The sequence below is a fragment of the Manis javanica genome, chromosome 11, assembly GCF_040802235.1.
Source record: "Manis javanica isolate MJ-LG chromosome 11, MJ_LKY, whole genome shotgun sequence".
NCBI lineage: Eukaryota > Metazoa > Chordata > Mammalia > Pholidota > Manidae > Manis > Manis javanica.
The window spans coordinates 83,774,783-83,792,860 of NC_133166.1; the positions used below are offsets into that span (position 1 = coordinate 83,774,783).

General features: G+C 45.6%; 1 protein-coding gene across 3 annotated transcripts in view; it reads left to right on the forward strand.

The window, feature by feature from the left end:
• TNN (tenascin N) overlaps positions 1 to 18,078 on the forward strand; it is an 83,260-nt gene that overhangs the window by 55,587 nt on the left and 9,595 nt on the right. For all 3 annotated transcript variants that reach the window (XM_073216779.1, XM_073216780.1, XM_073216781.1), the window contains 9 exons: positions 1,189 to 1,452; positions 3,142 to 3,405; positions 4,041 to 4,304; positions 5,430 to 5,693; positions 8,738 to 9,001; positions 10,244 to 10,374; positions 11,394 to 11,526; positions 11,978 to 12,129; positions 17,954 to 18,050. In XM_073216779.1, coding sequence (XP_073072880.1) covers positions 1,189 to 1,452; positions 3,142 to 3,405; positions 4,041 to 4,304; positions 5,430 to 5,693; positions 8,738 to 9,001; positions 10,244 to 10,374; positions 11,394 to 11,526; positions 11,978 to 12,129; positions 17,954 to 18,050 — 1,833 coding nt within the window. The remainder of the gene's footprint in view (positions 1 to 1,188; positions 1,453 to 3,141; positions 3,406 to 4,040; positions 4,305 to 5,429; positions 5,694 to 8,737; positions 9,002 to 10,243; positions 10,375 to 11,393; positions 11,527 to 11,977; positions 12,130 to 17,953; positions 18,051 to 18,078) is intronic.

Below are 18,078 nucleotides of genomic sequence, written 5' to 3' on the forward strand. Positions count from 1 at the left end.
CCAAAGAAATCCACTCTGTAAGTCTCACCTCTTGGCCTCTCCAACTTCTTAGAGACTGGAGATGGGTGGTCAGTAAAGGGCAACAAAATTGTTGGTTCCATCTTGGCTGTGGACCCTGATGTTGGAGTGTAGATACCAGTTTTCTTGGAGTCATGGCCTAAACCAAGATTAGAGTAGTCCCACTTGAACATAACCATTGCACAAATGTGATAGGGCCCAGGAGTAGAGACTTTAGGGAAATGACTGTTGTAATGAACCATTTGGAAGAAAGAAATGCTATTATTTTCTTGGTGAATACATTTTTGAATACCTTCTCTGTGTGTGGTATGGAGGAGGATAGTCTCTTACATTGATAAAATATCAATAAGCTGAAATCATTAGTAATAATAACTTACAGTCATTGGGCATCCACTCTGTACCAAGAACCATCATAAGGGGCATGTTATTAACTCATGTAATATTCACCACAACTCTACAGGATATGCACTAACATTCTCTCCCCCTGCCTGTTTTTTCGATAAATAGTGTAATACTCTAATATTTTCAAGGGCCCTTTCTACATGACATTTTTTGTCGTGGTTTTCAGAGCTACCCAGAGGGATATGCACAATAACTATGAACAACCCCATTTTCTAAATGCAAAGAGGTGAAGCGACTTGCCCAAGATTACAAAACAAGTTAATAATTCATAAAATTAGATGCATGAGTTAAATTTTAATGCTCAAAAGAATCTTAAAGTCCTTGCAACCTGACACCCAAGATTCACGAAGCAGCAGCTGAGGCCCATGCAGATACAGCTGAGGTGTCTGGAACCACAGCTCTTCTGACTCTGTCCTGTGCTGCCTCCTGGAGGATCCAAGGTCCAGCCGAGGCAAGAAGGACTATGTCCATGAAACAGCTGAAAAACAACATAGGAGATGGGAAAACCATTTGAACAGCAAACTGCCCCAGGCAACGAACGTGTCTCACTCTTTGGTGCTTTGAGGTGTCTGGAACCACAGCTCTTCTGACTCTGTCCTGTGCTGCCTCCTGGAGGATCCAAGGTCCAGCCGAGGCAAGAAGGACTATGTCCATGAAACAGCTGAAAAACAACATAGGAGATGGGAAAACCATTTGAACAGCAAACTGCCCCAGGCAACGAACGTGTCTCACTCTTTGGTGCTTGCTAAAGTATGCTTTTCCTTTCAGACCTTGACAGCCCCCAAAACCTGGTGACCAAGCAGGTGACAGAAAGCACGGCCACTGTCTCCTGGGACCCAGTGCAGGCCGTCATCAACAGGTACCTGGTGCGCTACACCTCTGCTGATGGAGACACCAGAGAGGTGCCAGTGGGGAAGGAGCAGAACAGCACCACTCTGACGGGCCTGAGGCCGGGCGTGGAGTACACGGTCCACGTGTGGGCCCAGAAGGGGGACCGGGAGAGCAGGAAGGCCGACACCATGGCCCTGACAGGTAATGGCACATTGTTCCTTGGGAATGTAAGATTTGTCATGCTAACGACCTGTAGCTGGTCAAGTTTTCTTTTCCTGCTCTGACACTGGCAGAATTGATGATTTATGGAAGAGCAGGATGGTAGATCGCTGTCAAACTACACACACTGTCTCACTGTCACACATTACCTCAAAATAAGCTCATATTTGGCCTCATACTTTGGTCTTAAAATAGTGCTTGGGCCTACCTACCCACTGTTCCTCCAAATGTTTACTTTTCCTTTGTGATCAATCATGAAATATTTCTTCTTGAAAGGGAAAACATAAAGAAACCATATACTTTGGCATCTGTGAATGAAATCCTTTAGGGAAATGGCTTTTGCAGTGATCTGCTTTGGAACAAGGAAAGGTTATTGCTTTCATAGAGGATAAGTCCTCTTCTGTGTACTCTGTGCTCTGTCCTGAGGCCCTAAGGTTATACTTATATACAATAACAGTTCATAATTTTAAAGCTCTTCCATCTCTGCTTTCTCATTTTTGAAGGCCAACTTATTGAGATATTACTTATATATAAAATTCACCCTTTTAAAGTGTATAATTGAGTGGTTTTTGGTTTATTCACAGAATTGTACAGCTATCGCCACTATCTGATTCAGAACATGTTCATCACCTCAGAAAGAAACCCCACACCCATTAGCAGACACTCCCCATCTCCCCTTCCTCCAGCCCTAGGCAACCACTACTCTCTGTCTCTACAGATTTCCTTATTCCAGACATTTCATATAAATGGATTCACATAATATGTGGCCTGTTGTAACTCGCTTTGTTCACTAAGCATACTATTTTCAAGTTCATCCATATTGTAGCATATACCAGCACTTTATTTTATTGCTGAATAATATTTCATTGTATGGAGATAACATTTTGTTTACCCATTTGTCAGTTGACACATGTTTGGGTTTCTCATTTCTGGCTATTGTAAATTACATGTACATTTGTGTACAAATTTTTATGTGGATATATGTTTTCAGTTCTTTTGGGTATATAAGTAGGAGAGGAATTGCTGGGTCATATGGTAATTCTGTGTTTAAATTTTAGGGGAACTGCCCAATTGCTCCCAGACAATGCATGAGGGTTATATTCCTCATTTATTGGTCCTCAGAGGGATTTGTTGAAATGGATGGAGCAGAAGTCTGTTTCCCCATTCTGCAGTTGAGAAACCTCAAATACAGGGAAGTGAATGATTCCTACAAGTCACAAAATTAGCTGATGATTCGTAGAGTCAGATTTGTGGAATATTCATGGAATATTAGGTTCCTTAAAATCTATTTAGTAATGGCCACATTTTACAAATGAGGAACTGAGGCCCAGGCAGAGGCACAGGAGTTGCTGAGGGACATAGCTGGCTGACGGCAGAGCTGGGCCAAGTCCCTGGTGGTTGGCTCCAGCCCAAGGCTCTTCCTGCCCCTCTGCTCTGCCTCTTTGGGCTGGAATGAGAGCCTAGCTCTTCAGCTGTGGACCTAGTGCTCATTCTACTGTCCTGTGCTGCCTCCTGGAGCAGCCAAGAGTCCAGCTGAGGCAAGAAGGTCTATGCCCGTGACACAACTGAAAATCAGCACAGGAGACAGAAAAACACTAGGACAGGAAACTGCCTCACCCGGGCAACGTGTTTCACTCTTTGGTGCTTGCTAAAGTAAGCTTTTCCTTTCAGACCTTGACAGCCCCCAAAACCTGGTGACCAACCAGGTGACAGAGAGCACGGCCACCGTCTCCTGGGACCCAGTGCAGGCCGTCATCGACAGGTACCTGGTGCGCTACTCCTCTGCTGATGGAGACACCAGGGAGGTGCCGGTGGGGAAGGAGCAGAGCAGCACCACCCTGACGGGCCTGAGGCCGGGCGTGGAGTACACGGTTCACGTGTGGGCCCAGAAAGGGGACCGGGAGAGCAGGAAGGCCGACACCATGACCCCAACAGGTAACAAGAGTAGATGCTCAACTGGAATTGTATTTTGAGCATGTGAATTTGAGGGTACAGGGTACCCAAAGATGTGGCCTGACATGAGAGATTTTTGCAAAGAAAGTCTTAAAGATAAAAAATAATAATAATGAGTTCTGGTGGTGAACTTGGTGGGCTGCTCCTCCCTGACGGTGATGAAACCACTCCTCCCACTCTCAGGCAGAGGTGGAGCTGGCCAGTAGCCGTGTTTTTAGCAGACTCAGCAAAGATGTTGCTAGGACCCAGTCATTGCATCGCTGTGAGAACTCTTTCAGAATGATTGCCGGTGAAGTGGCCCTTGAAGAAATGATAAATTAGGTCCCTGACCATCCTGGCAGATGTTTAATTGATTGTCTTGATGTGCCATGATGATTCTAAGAAGCCATCATTCCTCCTGCATTTTAGGGACCTGAAAGCCAAGAAAGTACATAATGGGCCGTCCTCTGAAACTGAGGACCAGGGGTCAATTTCTCCCTGGAGTCACACAATTGACTCTGGATGGGAGGCCCACTGCCTTGTGCTAAGAGGGCTCAAGTACAGGAAAATCATGGTGATGGGTGGTGAGTATTTCTCCATGGATTCAAAGCTGAGTCATTTCCAATGTTTTCTTAAAGACATTGACAGCCCCCAAAACCTGGTGACCAGGGAGGTGACAGAGAGCACAGCCACCGTCTCCTGGGACCCAGTGCAGGCCGTCATCGACAGGTACCTGGTGCGCTACTCCTCTGCTGATGGAGACACCAGGGAGGTGCCGGTGGGGAAGGAGCAGAACAGCACCACCCTGACGGGCCTGAGGCCGGGCGTGGAGTACACAGTCCACGTGTGGGCCCAGAAGGGGGGCCGGGAGAGCAGGAAGGCTGACACCATGGCCCCGACAGGTAATGGCGCATCTTTCCTTCAGAATGTGAGATGTTTCATGCTAAGCCTATGGCTGGTCAGATTTTCTTTTCCTGCCCTGACACTGGCAGAATCGATGATCTATGGACAGGCAGGCTGGTGTCCCTTTATAATGGACTGCACACAGCATCCCTGACTTCCCTTTAACTGGTTTTCTTACAAGTCAAGTCCACGTGGCAGTCTGCAAACTCTGATTTTGCTGTGATTGGATGCTCATGTCCAGTCACTCCTCCTCTGATTGCATGTGTCTTTTGTGGACAGTATTTGTCTCTTATTGGGTTTTGTTTGGGAACAGAAAATGAAAATCAAATGTTAGTATTAATAAAATATGTTCAAGATTAAACCTTAGAAAAGTAGACTTTGTATCTACCAGAGCAAGTAGATATATATGTAGTTTGCTTTATTATAAATGGATCATATGATAATTCCAGTTTTGAGGAAAAGGCTAACTTCTATTTGACATTCTTATCTTATTGTGGAACAGATATGCAACTATACTTCTGTACCATGATTTAACCAGCAAACCAGCATTACAAGTGAATCTAAGATTTGCTGAAGGGTATTAAACCCAGGTTTTAATTTTGCTGCTTAATTTAACAATGTGTATTAAGTACTTTCCACGTGCCCTCTTCTCCACCAAGCAGCGGGAACCCCGAGAGGAATAGGGCACAGCCCCCTTCTTCTAGAAGTTTACATTTGTGTCCAACTTTTAGAATCTTGTTTTATGAAATGGGAGGTTTTTTCATTGATGTGATTCTAGAAACAAAATTATTAGCTGCTTGTGACCAAAGACAGAGCTTGTACACCCCCTGAGCTGAGCCTTATGGGAGTCTGACATATACTTACTAAATGAATGAAGAAATTTGTTTTGCTAAAATTTGGTAGATGTAATAGCCTAGATTCCCAGGGTTTGGTCTGCTGTGCTTTCTCCTTGAGGAGCCAGAGTCTATGATGGGAGAGAAGATACATGTCCATGAAGCAGTTAGAGCATATGTGATGGAAAGGCCACAAAATATGAAAGGGTCTCACCCCAAGCAAAAGGGCCATGAGTTTCTGCACTCTGTGGCCTATTCATGATGTATATTGATTAGTACTTTTCCTTTCAGACATTGACAGTCCCCAAAACCTGGTGACCAACCAGGTGACAGAGAGCATAGCCACCATCTCCTGGGACCCGGTGCACGCCGTCATCGACAGGTACCTGGTGCGCTACACCTCTGCTGATGGAGACACCAGGGAGGTGCCAGTGGGGAAAGAGCAGACCAGCACCACCCTGATGGGCCTGAGGCCGGGCGTGGAGTACACGGTCCATGTGTGGGCCCAGAAGGGGGACCGGGAGAGCCGGAAGGCCGACACCACAGCTCCAACAGGTAACGGGAAGGAGGAGGATAATGAACTAGGGTCCTCACTGTGGTTTGATCTGTTGCTGCTGAATAATGACAGCACTGCTTTTGGGGTCTGTGACCTCAGGGACTGTACTCTCTTCTAGGACAGTTTGCTGTAAAGAGCTTTATTCCCCTAAAGAAAGATCAGAGCATAGTAAGTTGGTTCCATACTTGGCAGTCCCATGAATATCTTAAAAGTCTTTCTTAAAAACTGTGTTTTCAGCCAGTGTGCCTCTCAGTTATAGAAAATTATAGGGAATAAGATAAAACAAATATAAAATTCTCACACTGGATTAAAGGACTGTTTAGCTCTTTTGTGTAGGTTTGACTTAATAGACCGTGTGTAGTTTAAAGGAACAAGTGTTACCCTTGGCAGCCGGAGTTCTCTGTTCAATATGCTGCTAAATTTTAATGCACATTTTCTAGGTGCCAGGACTGGGATATAGTGGCAAACAAAAAAAAAATGTGATTCCTACTTTCTTGTAAGTCCAGCGGGAAAGACAGACAATCACAAGCAAACAAATATATAAGTATAAATTGAAAAGTTCTGTGAAATAGATGAACGTGTTGGTATAGAGAATAACAGGGTAGGGATAGTTCTTAAATGGATTAGGGTGAGTAATAGCTGAGATACACTTTGACAAAACACCCAGATCACAGTTACTTGAAGAAGAATAAGTTTATTCCGCTCCTGTGGAATGGTCAGTGTAAGGAGGCCAGGGCTGATGGGGTGGCTCCAGGTACAGGAGAGCCAGGCTCCTTCTGGATTGTTCTCAGCCACCCCTAGTGGGTTGCCTTCATCTACACAGTCATCACTCATCCCCCTTCCAGCTCTTCTCACATTGCATTGGCCAATCCAGGACATGGCGTCAGACCTCACTACAAGGGAGGCTGAGCAAGCAGTCTTTGGCTGGATGGCCATGTGCCCAGCTTAAGCTTCTGTTACACTGTCCTGTCCAGCACATTAGTCACTAGCTACATATGGCTATTTTAATTTTAATGAATTAGAAATATTGAAATAAAAATGATTTCTTCAGTTGGACTAGCCAGATTTCAAATGGTCCAGAGCCACATGGACTAGTGGCTACTGTATTGGATCGGGCCGATGGCAGAATATTTCTGTTCTTGCAGAGAGGTCTGTGGGACAGCATGCTTATGGAAGAAAGGGAGAATGGCTGTTGGGGAAATGAGCCATTTCTAGCAGAGGGAGGGGCAGCATGATGGCCCTGAACTGGAGCAGCATGAAGGGTGAAGGCTTCAGAGGAGGCTGGTGTTGCTGGAGGATGGAGGGTGAGAAGGAAGGGGCCTGAGATGAGATGGGAAGGAGGTTGGGGTCTGATCATGCAGGACCACATGGTGCTTAGAAGGGGGAACATGCTATATTTTTTAGAAGAAGAGTGACATGATGGAGTATTTGTTTAAAAAAAGGTAATTCATGCCACAGTGAGGAGAATAAATGGGAGAGATGACAAGAATACGTGGGAGAGTTAGTAAGGAGGCTATTATAGAGGTTAGGGTGAGAGGTGATGGTGATTCGGACAAGTGTGATGGCAGTTGGGATGGAGACAAGGAGATCCCTGAGTTCATATATTGGAGGAATAAATGACAGTATTTGTTGATGGAGGAGATGTGGGGCAGGAAGAAAATGAAGAATCAAGTATGCCATGTGTTTCTGACTTGAGCTACACATCATTTTCTGAGAGGGGAGACTGAGAGAGAAATAGGTTTGGAGAGGAATGTTAAGACTTTCAGATATTTCAGCTTGAGATACTTGTGAGATTCCTTGGTTAACTGAGGGATGTATTTATTGATTTCATAAGTTTGTATTGTCTAATACATGCCGGGTACTGTAGTGACTATGTGGTTATAGATACAAGTCAGGGGCTTGGAAATGATACACACTGGGGAGCTGAAAGCATCCGGTTGGTATTTAAAGCTGAGACCGTGAGTGAGATCACCTCAGGGGACGTGTAGAAAGAGAGAAAGAGAGGGAGTCTTGGAAACCCCAACATCTTCACGTTGTCAACAGTGGAGAAGGAGGAGGAGGGGTCAGAGAATTAGGAGAAAACCGGCGTAGCGTGTAGTCACGGAAGCCAAGAGCTGAGTGTGTCTCAAGACAGAGGGAATGGACCAGCTCTGCCAAATGCTGCTCAGAGGTCAAGTAAGGTGGAGATGGCACGTGTCCATTGGATTTATGAAGATGGTGTCCTAACTTGCCATTTTGGTGGTGTGATGTAGAAAAACACCAAGCTTCATTGAGCTGAGGAGTGAATGGGAGCTGTGCTGACAGCTCCCCAAGAAGGCTGTCAGTTAAGGGGTGCAGAGGGATGGCAGGTCCTAGAGCTTGTCTATCTGATGGTGGAGGACAAGACTGATGGGGGCGAGGGTAGGTGAAAAGAAGCAAAGTCCTTGTCAAGCTGGGAGGGCTCAAAATTCACAGCAGAAAGGGTCTAGTCTGGGTTTCACATGAGACAACAGGGGATCTTGGGCATGTCTTTTACTTCTCTGGGCATCTATTCTCCTTCCCTTTTGTGAAGGACGAGAAGTGTATACACATCTCAACATTCATCAGGCTGTACACTAAGATTTGTGCATTTTATTATAGGTACCTCAATAAAATGAATAGATTAACTTAAAAATATGTAGAAACAAGGAGGCCTAGAAGATATGACTTCTTAGCTCTCAAATTCTATGAAACAAGCAACTAGATGCCATGGAGTAACAAAAGAAGTTGCTTCAACAGAAATTTGGGTGGCTTATCTTATTGCTTAGGAGACTTTTATTCATGTTTTTGTGGGAACTAGAAGAACAGAAAATGTCCATTTTGATAAACTTGGAGAAGATCTAATTCCTTTGAGTTTTAATACCCAGTGGTTTGTTTCCCTGGAAAATGGAAACCAGGGGCCTTTCCCTGCTGTTTTAAATGGAATTGTATTGCTATTAAAGATAACTTGGATGGAGAGCTACTGGTGGTGAGGTAGTGGGATGCCTCCTTTGTCTCTGAAATTCAGTCTTTGCTTTTCAAAAAGACCTTGACAGCCCCCAAAACCTGGTGACCAACCAGGTGACAGAGAGCACGGCCACCGTCTCCTGGGACCCCGTGCAGGCCGTCATCGACAGGTACCTGGTGCGCTACTCCTCTGCTGATGGAGACACCAGGGAGGTGCCGGTGGGGAAGGAGCAGAGCAGCACCACCCTGACGGGCCTGAGGCCGGGCGTGGAGTACAGGGTCCACGTGTGGGCCCAGAAGGGGGACCGGGAGAGCAGGAAGGCCACCACCACGGCCCTGACAGGTGTGTGACAGACTGGGACACGGAACCCTCCACACCTATCAAGAGAGTCTTCCTCCATAAGTGGGGGAGGGGAGGGGAGCCGGCACGCGGTTGTTTCGCCTGAGGACATCTGGCCCCTGCGGGACCTGAGAAGATCACTGTGTCCCCTGCACCGAAGGCCGTGGTCCTCTTCAGACAGTCTGGGCAAGGCTGGGCCAGTCCCTCTGGGGCTGAGCACATCATGCCAGAACCCAGTGGGATTCTCTAACTCTAACTGGAATTAGAGGTGTCCCGAATTTCTTTACTATTTTTATTAGTTACAATTAGCATGAGTTTTTAATCATAAAAGTAACACATGCTTATAGTAAAAAAATTTAAACCAAACAAAGGGGTATACAAAGAGAATCTTTTCCACATCACAGACTTCGTAATACCCAGTGCCACTCTCTGGAGGCGACCAATACCTTCCCCTCCCCTCTCCCCTCTGCCCTCCTCTCTCCCTTGTTCCTTTCTTCCTCTCTTCCTTTTTTTATCTTCTCTTTTCATCACTTTGCCCGTTTTTAAAGACAACAACATTATCATCTTTCAGCTTCATAGAAATGTGGAAATATGTGAGACAGACATCTCAAGTCTATAACCAAGGGATGGGAGGTGGGTCAAAGAAGTGGCAGAAGCCAGTTAGGATATTTAAATAGTTAAGGTTTTGCTTTAATTATGAAATCAGGAAATTCAGTTTTTCCATGTGATGGATAGCGTAAAATCCATACCAGATGTTATGCTTTAGAAAATGCAGCCAAGCTGATATTACAGAAACTCAGAATTTGTCAAAACATCCGTATTCATAAACAACAGCTGTCTGATTTCTATTAAAATACTGCAATTCTGTTCTTAGCTGAAATGCTACTGGGTAGAAAATAGCCCAGAGGCATCTTTTTTTGAAACTTCTAAATTAAAATCACCTTCTGTGATAATGATTTTTCAAAAATGGAAATTTCCATTCATAAAAGTGTACCGTCTGACCAGTCTGGTATTGACTGGAATTTCTGCTGAGCCTTGGCTTTCCCGGTCTCAGTGTGTGCACACCCACCCATGTGTTCCCTCTGCTGTTCGAGTGTGAAAGTGCATGGGAATCAGAAGCAAGCTCTGCTTTTTTTCACTTCTTGTTTTCCCTTTCTAGCCCTCCTCCTTTACATAAACACTTCAAAAATTACTTCACCTCAGTCACATCTTAGTAATTACAGTTGCTTGACCTTTTATATACAGACATCGACCCTCCCCTAAACCTTCGTCCATCAGCTGTAACACTGTCTGGAGGGGTTTTGATCTGGACACCCCCCTCTGCTGAGATCGATGGCTACATTCTGACCTACCAGTTCCCAGATGGCACCATTAAGGTACTAGATACCTCCTGTTTTTTTCTCTTCATATCCATCCCAGTCCTCATATGATGTGGTTGACTTGGGCCAACCAGCTCCATGGCTGGTCACATGGCAACCTGCTGGTAAACGAGCTGATCCTTATTGATCACCTGCTGTGGCAAGGGACAGCGCTAAACACAGTCATTTCTAAACCTCGCATACGTGGTCTCATTTTATCAGACTAGCTTTTGGGCCTGTGCCTAGCTGACCATTGCATATTTCCTGGCCGCACATCTGCCCCATGTTATTTTGTTTATTGTCTTCCCCAATAAATGTTAGTTCCGTGAAGACAGGGGATTTTTGTCAGTTCTGTCTGCCATTGTATCTAAAATGCTTATGACCTGGCACATGGCCGGTACTCAATAAATACGTATTTGAATGAATTAATTGGCCCTTATTTCAAGACTTAGATACCCCCCACCTGGAATCTGAAGGCCATCAAATTTCTGTAACTTGTCCCAGTGGAAAATTCTTCTTCTTTCTCTTTGGCAAAGAAGAAAGAAGAGAGGAAAGAAAAATGGGGGTTGGGGGAGGGTGTTGACTAACTCATCATCTCAATTAATGCTTATAACAGCCTTGCTAGGAAAATCAACCCTGTGTTTAGAGGAGTAGGACAGGTTCAGAAGGAACCTCACAGATACCAGTGGCCAGTTTCACTTCCCTTATTAACTCCTCAGCCTGGCATTGCTGGCCTTTTGCTGCCCTCGGTGGGTGTGGGTGGTACCCTAGTGTGTATCTGGAGGGCAGAGGTCCCGGCAGGCCTGGCAGGCACTTTCCCAGTGGCAGTATCTGGTTCTGGCTCCCAACAAGTGCTCCCAGCTGTGCTGAATCTCTGTGGCATGGCCTCTAGAGAAATTCTGGCTGCCGGTAAACCCTCAAACACAGCACATTGTGCCGTCACAGAGCATCTGTCATTAGTACCAGGGAATGCTATTGACACCTATGCACTGGGGTGATATACTGAATGACTGTCTACTGTCCCCTTTGTTTGGTAGGAAGTGCAGCTCAGAAGAGATGACCAGAGGTTTGAGTTGCAAGGCCTTGAGCAGGGTGCTGCCTACCCTGTCTCCTTGGTTGCCTTTAAGGGTGATCGCCGGAGCAGGAGTGTGTCCACCACCCTTTCCACAGGTAAGCTGGACTCTGCACTCTGAATGGGGCTGCCATGGAGGGCAAGCATTGTAAAAGCCAGAGAAGGTGTCCAAGGAGGAGTGAGTAGATACAGAGCCATGGATCTCTAGACGCAGGGAAATGGAAATGGGGCTATGGGTTCAAAAGAAATCCATCCCGTGGTAGAGAGACTGATGGAGGGGTGAAATGGAGTGTTCTTTTAGCAGAGTGGGGGGAGTCGAGCCAGGGGAGCAAGTGGTGTGAACTTACTCTTATCTTTAATGTACTTGGAGGGTTTGATGAGATCAGAGAGAGAGAAAAACAAGATGTGAGTGAAGAGCTGTAAGAAACAAACTAGTAAGTTATGAAATAATTTCTAAACAAAATAAATTATCTTAAAAGAGGGGACCAGCCCCAGTCTCCTTCTTCCTTCCCTTCTCCTAATGACCCCATTCCTTTGCTTGGCTCCCAGTTGGTGCCCGTTTTCCACACCCTTCAGACTGCAGTCAAGTTCAACAGAACAGCAACGTTGCGAGTGGCCTATACACCATCTACCTGCATGGGGACGCCAGCCAGCCCCTGCAGGTGTACTGTGACATGGACACGGATGGAGGCGGCTGGATTGTGAGTCACACAGAGCCCTGGGGAGCTCAGGCAGGGCCTTGTTTCTCAGCCTAGGGAACTCTATTTCTTCTTTATCCTGGGAGAGAGAGGCTTTGGAGACTTATAGCTGTTTTTAGAGAGCCCCCCGCCCCGTTCCACTGTCAAGAATAAAGCCTAAAGCACTTCACACTGGGATCCAGCAGACTTGGTTAAACTCAGGTTGATGATTGTGAAGAATTTATCACTATCTAATTATATCCTCACACAAAAGCTTTAGATACCCACAAATAAGTGAGATTATTCCTATTTTACAGGTGGGTAAATTAAGCCCCACAAGAAGTGCCTTAGTCAAGTCACTTGGGTCAATGACAAACTTGAGACCAGATTTCAAGACTCCAGCCTCCAAGATCATTGGTCTTCCCAATGGGTCATCTCAGGCCATCCACGGTGGAAATGCGTGACCTCTTTGGGGTCTCAGTCCTTTGAGTTGTGACCCTTTGTCCAGGTTTTGCATCTCGGCTCCACAGTATGGAAACAAGGCCTTTGAGACTTTACTTGAAAGGCTAAAGCCTGAAAGGAGGAAACTTGGCAATGTTCTGATTGTCCCTCTTCTGTGTGGAGTTTTTATTCTCTTGAGCCCTTGTCGGTTTAAACCACATGGTACCTACTTTGATCGCATTGGCCTGATTCAATTATGTCAAGAGCTGCTTTGAGGGTTGCTATCTTATTTCTCCATCTACCCCTCAGCCCCTTCTCGCTCTGCCTGAACAGATAGAGCCTCTCACTGCTCCAAACCAGCATGCCGCCTTACCTATTGTGCATCTGCCACTCACTGTGGGAAGGAAAAAGCATAATCTCATGGTGCTCAAACTATATTCATTCACACATTCACTCAGGGGCCCAGGAAACCAGACACTTGAGCAGCCACGGATAAAATGATCCCATCTGATAAGCAGCGAAGAAGAAAACTTATTACCCACACAGCTGCATCCGATGGCTAAAAGGCAATACTTGAGTCGGTCGGGGGACATCCCAATTGATTTATAAAAATAATGGAACAGAACGTAACATGGGAGGTCTTTCACCTGACCAGACCTGTAGGCAGTACCTGCTGCTTTTTCATCAGCAACATTGTAGCCATCAGCATTCTTTCCCTTCAGGCTTGAAGTCAGTCCCTTCCTTGCTTTTGTGCCCATAATTGCCCAGTGGCAGGATGTTTTTACTGTCTAGTATGGGCTTTTTTGGAAGCCAACCTCTTATAAGGAAGGAGACTTTTGTGTAGGGCAACTTTTGTAAAGAGACCTGCTAGTCCTTCTCCCTGGGAATACCCATGATGATTTTTTCCCACAAATACTTATCGAGTGTCTACTATGTGTCAAGCATTGTCTTATATACTCAAGAACCAGCAGCAAAACGAAGACCAAAGTCCCTGCCCTCAAGGAGCCTGCCTTTTACATCCTGCCCACACAAATGACTGCTGCTAGTGATGCCCAGGCTCCTGTTTGCAGAGTCAAAGAATGAATTTCGCAAACACCTAAGGTAGGAGAGCTAGGGAGAGGCTTTTATTTATACAGTGAGAGGACAAAGCTCCAATAGAGTCCTTGGTAGTGTGTTGTCTAGGGGTTTTATAGGCAGTTGAGGATTTTTGGGAACCGGATAAAGGCTTAGGGGTGTGGACTTGTTAAGTGGTCCCTGAATATTTAGAATTAACTTAAACTTCCTCTTCTGACTTCTCCCTGAGATACCAGTACCTTGGTCTGGGAGCGTATCAAACAAGGCTGCCTGCTCAGCCCCCAAGGTGGGCTGAGGTATTGTTTGCTAAAGAGTAAGTTAAGAATCTTACTTCTTAACTTGCTGTGTGTTAAAATGCAATCTTATCTTTAAGGCAGAATCCTTCCTGCCTTTTCTATGTTGTTGATGACTGGGCCTGCATGCTAAATTAGTTGCCTAGTTTGCAAATCACTTCATCAGGTCTGAAGGAGGACAGACAGCACATAGGCCTGGGCCTTTTAGCATGCTAAAGTAAGTCTTACACATGATTACAAATGATTAACATAATAAAAACATGTGCTGCTCTTCTTTATCTAGGGAATATTAACTGATCTCACTGAAGAATGACTCTATAGCTTAATGTTTAACACAGAGTTTTGGTAGGGGGTTTCCTTGCATGTAGTTACATTGCTCCGACTGTAATTATTTTGCTTTGCTCTTTCCGGAGGCTCTCACCCTACTCTGACTATGCCTATGGTCCCTGTCTCACTACAACACTGAGGACAATTCTAGAAATGGTAAAATCACTCTGCATTGTAAGCCACTGCCAGTCCCCCACCCTTCCCAAGTTTTGTTAAGGACACAGACTCTTGAAGGTAGTACATGAACTGAAGTTCTGTAGGGTTCTCCTCATAGCTCTAGAAAACGTGGAGTCCTGCCATCTCCACCAGATCTTTTACCGATGGTGTCCATATGTCTTGGGTTCAAGAGTCTTTTGTCACCAAAAGATGTCCTTCGTACATTGCTCTTTTCAACTGAGCTTCTAAAATCCTTTTAAGGAAATTCTTCTCCAACCCAGGTAGCAAGAATACAATTTGATTAACAGGCCAGAAGAACTCTGTCCTAAGGTAACTGAGGCCATGCCTGTGGGTGGGAGTCCGGAATGAGGACGATCAGGGAACATTTGAGCGTCTCAAATATTTCCGTCTTTGTTTTCCATCTTACGAGTTTTAAGGACTACATTTGAGCTCTCTCCAAGACATTAAAATGAGATTTTCATTTTTTTCTCCTTATTTAATCATTCATGGCATCAAGTAAATTCTAGAGTACAATGACAGCTCTGTAGTATAAAGCCAGACAGAAAGAGATTATTTTTTTCCCCTTGAGATTTATTTGCTTAGGGGCTTCTGTTATCTCAAATGGTTCATTATAAAGTGTTTCTATCTCATAGAATGGAAATGGACTAGATTCTGAATGAGTCAATTAAGGCTGCCTGATCAAGATGTACAAATGATCCCTGTGGGTCAGTTCATTTGGAATCTGACATAATAAAATGCAAACTAACATTCATTGAGATATAATTATAACTTATTATATCTGTATGTGCCAGACTCTGGCCTCAATCCTTTATGATTTATCATGATTAATGATCTTGCTGAAGCCTTGATTTAAGAGCATGACAAATGGACTATTAACACCTTGATCTAATAATTTACAGAAGTGAGGCTTGTCAAGGTTAGCAAACTTGCCCAAGGACACAACTAGTAATTGTAAAGTTGGATCTAAAGAGTGATGCAGAGTATCAGAACCATTTTTTAAAAATATTTTTCCTAGCCAAGCTGAAGCATTATTACAAAAAAAAAAAATCAGTTGGAAAGCTCCTGTCATCCTTGGGCAACATGTTCACTGACTGAATAATGCCTTTGCAACGCATCTGTCCTAGACTGGCAGGACTGGATCGGAGCCGGACTTTTAAGATAACTAATTACGCATGTGGAAACATAATTTGACTCTATGTACATGGAACCAAACACACATCTGCCTTAGGATTCCACTGTCTGTGATACAGGAATGGTCCCACGGAAGGAACTGGAAACTAGGCATCACACTAGGAAATTAACAATTAACCTCAAAATCTTCAGAAGTGCCTTTTGGAAAATAGACTCAGTAGAGCTGGTATTTTCAAACTTTCTGATTTTATCCTAACATCAGCCACTACTTATTTTAGCTGTATGACTCTAAATGCTTTTCTGAACTTTCACATCCATGGAGTGGGATCACTGCTTGCCCTGGAAGCCAGGCAGTTAACAAAGGCACAACAAACAGTTGTTACTTAACTGAATAAATGATGGAAGGAATGAAGGCAGCCAAGAGAGGAAGGGGAGGTCTCTGAAAGATGGACAGGAGAAAAGGGGACCAAGAGCCACAGCATCCGTGCAGTGTGTAATGATTGGCCCTGGTCATTCCTAAGTTCTGTCTGGCAGTTCTTTGCCATTACCCCTCCTGCCCCACCTGTACACGCACCATCTTGCTTAGTTCTCCCAGCACCTCGGAGGCAGGCACTTCCTTCCTGCTTCTAACCCTGTTTGTCAGTGAACTGACTCAGGCTCAGTCATAGAAATGATGGGCTCACCAACCCCCTGCCAGGAGGTGGCCACACTCTGCCTGAGAGCTTAGGGCTTCCCCTGCACACTGATGCCTTAGTGGGCCAGCAAACAAGGATGGTGCTTCAGAAGGAGTTAAATGTGAGCTCCCACACAGAGCTTCCAGCATTGTTGCAGGCAGCCTGCTCTTTCCCCAGAGAAAAATGTAAAGGGTGCACAAATATTAGGAGATTTATCTTACCAAACTCAAGATAGTGTATTTTACTTATAGTACATGCTATGAAGCATGATGGAAAGAAGGGAGATGGATTTTGTGTTGGGGCTTCTATGGTTGAATGAATAAAAAGGGAAGTAGGTAGAGAAAAGGGTGTGATTCCTGCCTTCCAGAACTCCGGACTCCTTTCTGAGGTTAGATGAGATGTTGTTTGTTTAGCATGGCTCTCAGAGTCATGAGGAATTATATGCAGTGTCATTTCTAATTGTAAACTCTGAGTGCTTAGTTTTTGGGTATGTTTTAGGCTTACTTTGTGTAAAAGAAGCCAGTTTATTCTGACTGGAGCTGCTTTCCTTCCCCAAATAGAGGACCTTTTGAAAGTAAAACCACACATACTCCCATGATACAGTATGCAGCTCGGCCTCCGTGTCCTCAGGTCTCACTCGTCCACCCCTTGCACTGAGGCTCCTGCCCTCATCTCTCAGTCACACAGCCTTGGCCGAGGTCACCACTGACTTCCGTGTCACTAATGCCTACGGACGGGATAGACACGTTCCTCAGCCTCTCCTCAGCATCTCCCCCCTTGACTGCCCCTTCCTCCTCGTGCTCTTGGTGATTGCACGTTTTCCTACCATCCTTCTATGTCTCTGCTTGCTCCTTGCTGGACCCCGTCCCCATGTGGCTGGTTTATACTGGTCCTCAAGGCTTGATTCTAGGCCATTTTCTCTTTTCATTGTCTGTTTTCTTCCAAGGTCGTCTCATCCTTTTCCAATGGCTTTATTTTCCTCTCTCTGTCCTGGTGTCTTTCTATGGGCTGTATTCCTCTACACCAAATTTCAACACCAAATTCCACGGTATGAAAACATAAACCATGTTTCCTGTGGCAAAGTTGTCTCTGGCAGTCCCTTCTAAGTGGTGACTCAGTGGTGCAGGCTGATTCCGACGTGCGGCTCTGCCTTGGCTGCACAGAGCCATCACCAACGCACCGTGGTGTGTGCCATGGAGGAAAGCACGGAGAGCCCCCGTCCTGTGCTCCCCATTACAGTCCTATGGCGGGAACGAGTCACGTGGCTGCAGCTTAACTGCAGGGAGGATGGAAAAGGAAGCCTTCCTGTGTGCCCGGGGAGTGTGGAATGGGCCTTGGTGAACACCTACCATCATCTCAGACACGCCCTCACCTTCATAGGTGTGGCCTAAGTCTCTTTAGAACTCGAGCTCTTACATCCTGCCTCTCTGATGGCATCTTCATTCACCAGGCTACTCAGGAGTGACTCACACTAACCGTGTCCCCAGTGAGCTCACGTGCATTCACATAACCTGTCCTCTCTGAAAGCCCCCATCTCAGAATTGCATCTGGTGCCCCAAGAATCTTCCTTGGCTTCCTTCTCTCCTGGTTCCACTGTCAAGGTGTCACCGCATCTGCCAGATTTACCTTCTGTCTCCCGTCATGGCAGCCTCCAGGCCCTGCTGCCAGCCTCCTTCCCTCAGTCATGTCTGTTCAAGTGTGTCGGCGCCAGACAGCCCTCTCTCTCGTCAGGTCTTCCAGCGGCGGAACACGGGGCAGTTGGATTTCTTCAAGCGTTGGCGGACCTACGTGGAAGGCTTCGGGGACCCCATGAAGGAGTTCTGGCTCGGTATGATCCCTGAGAATCCAGGAGGGCT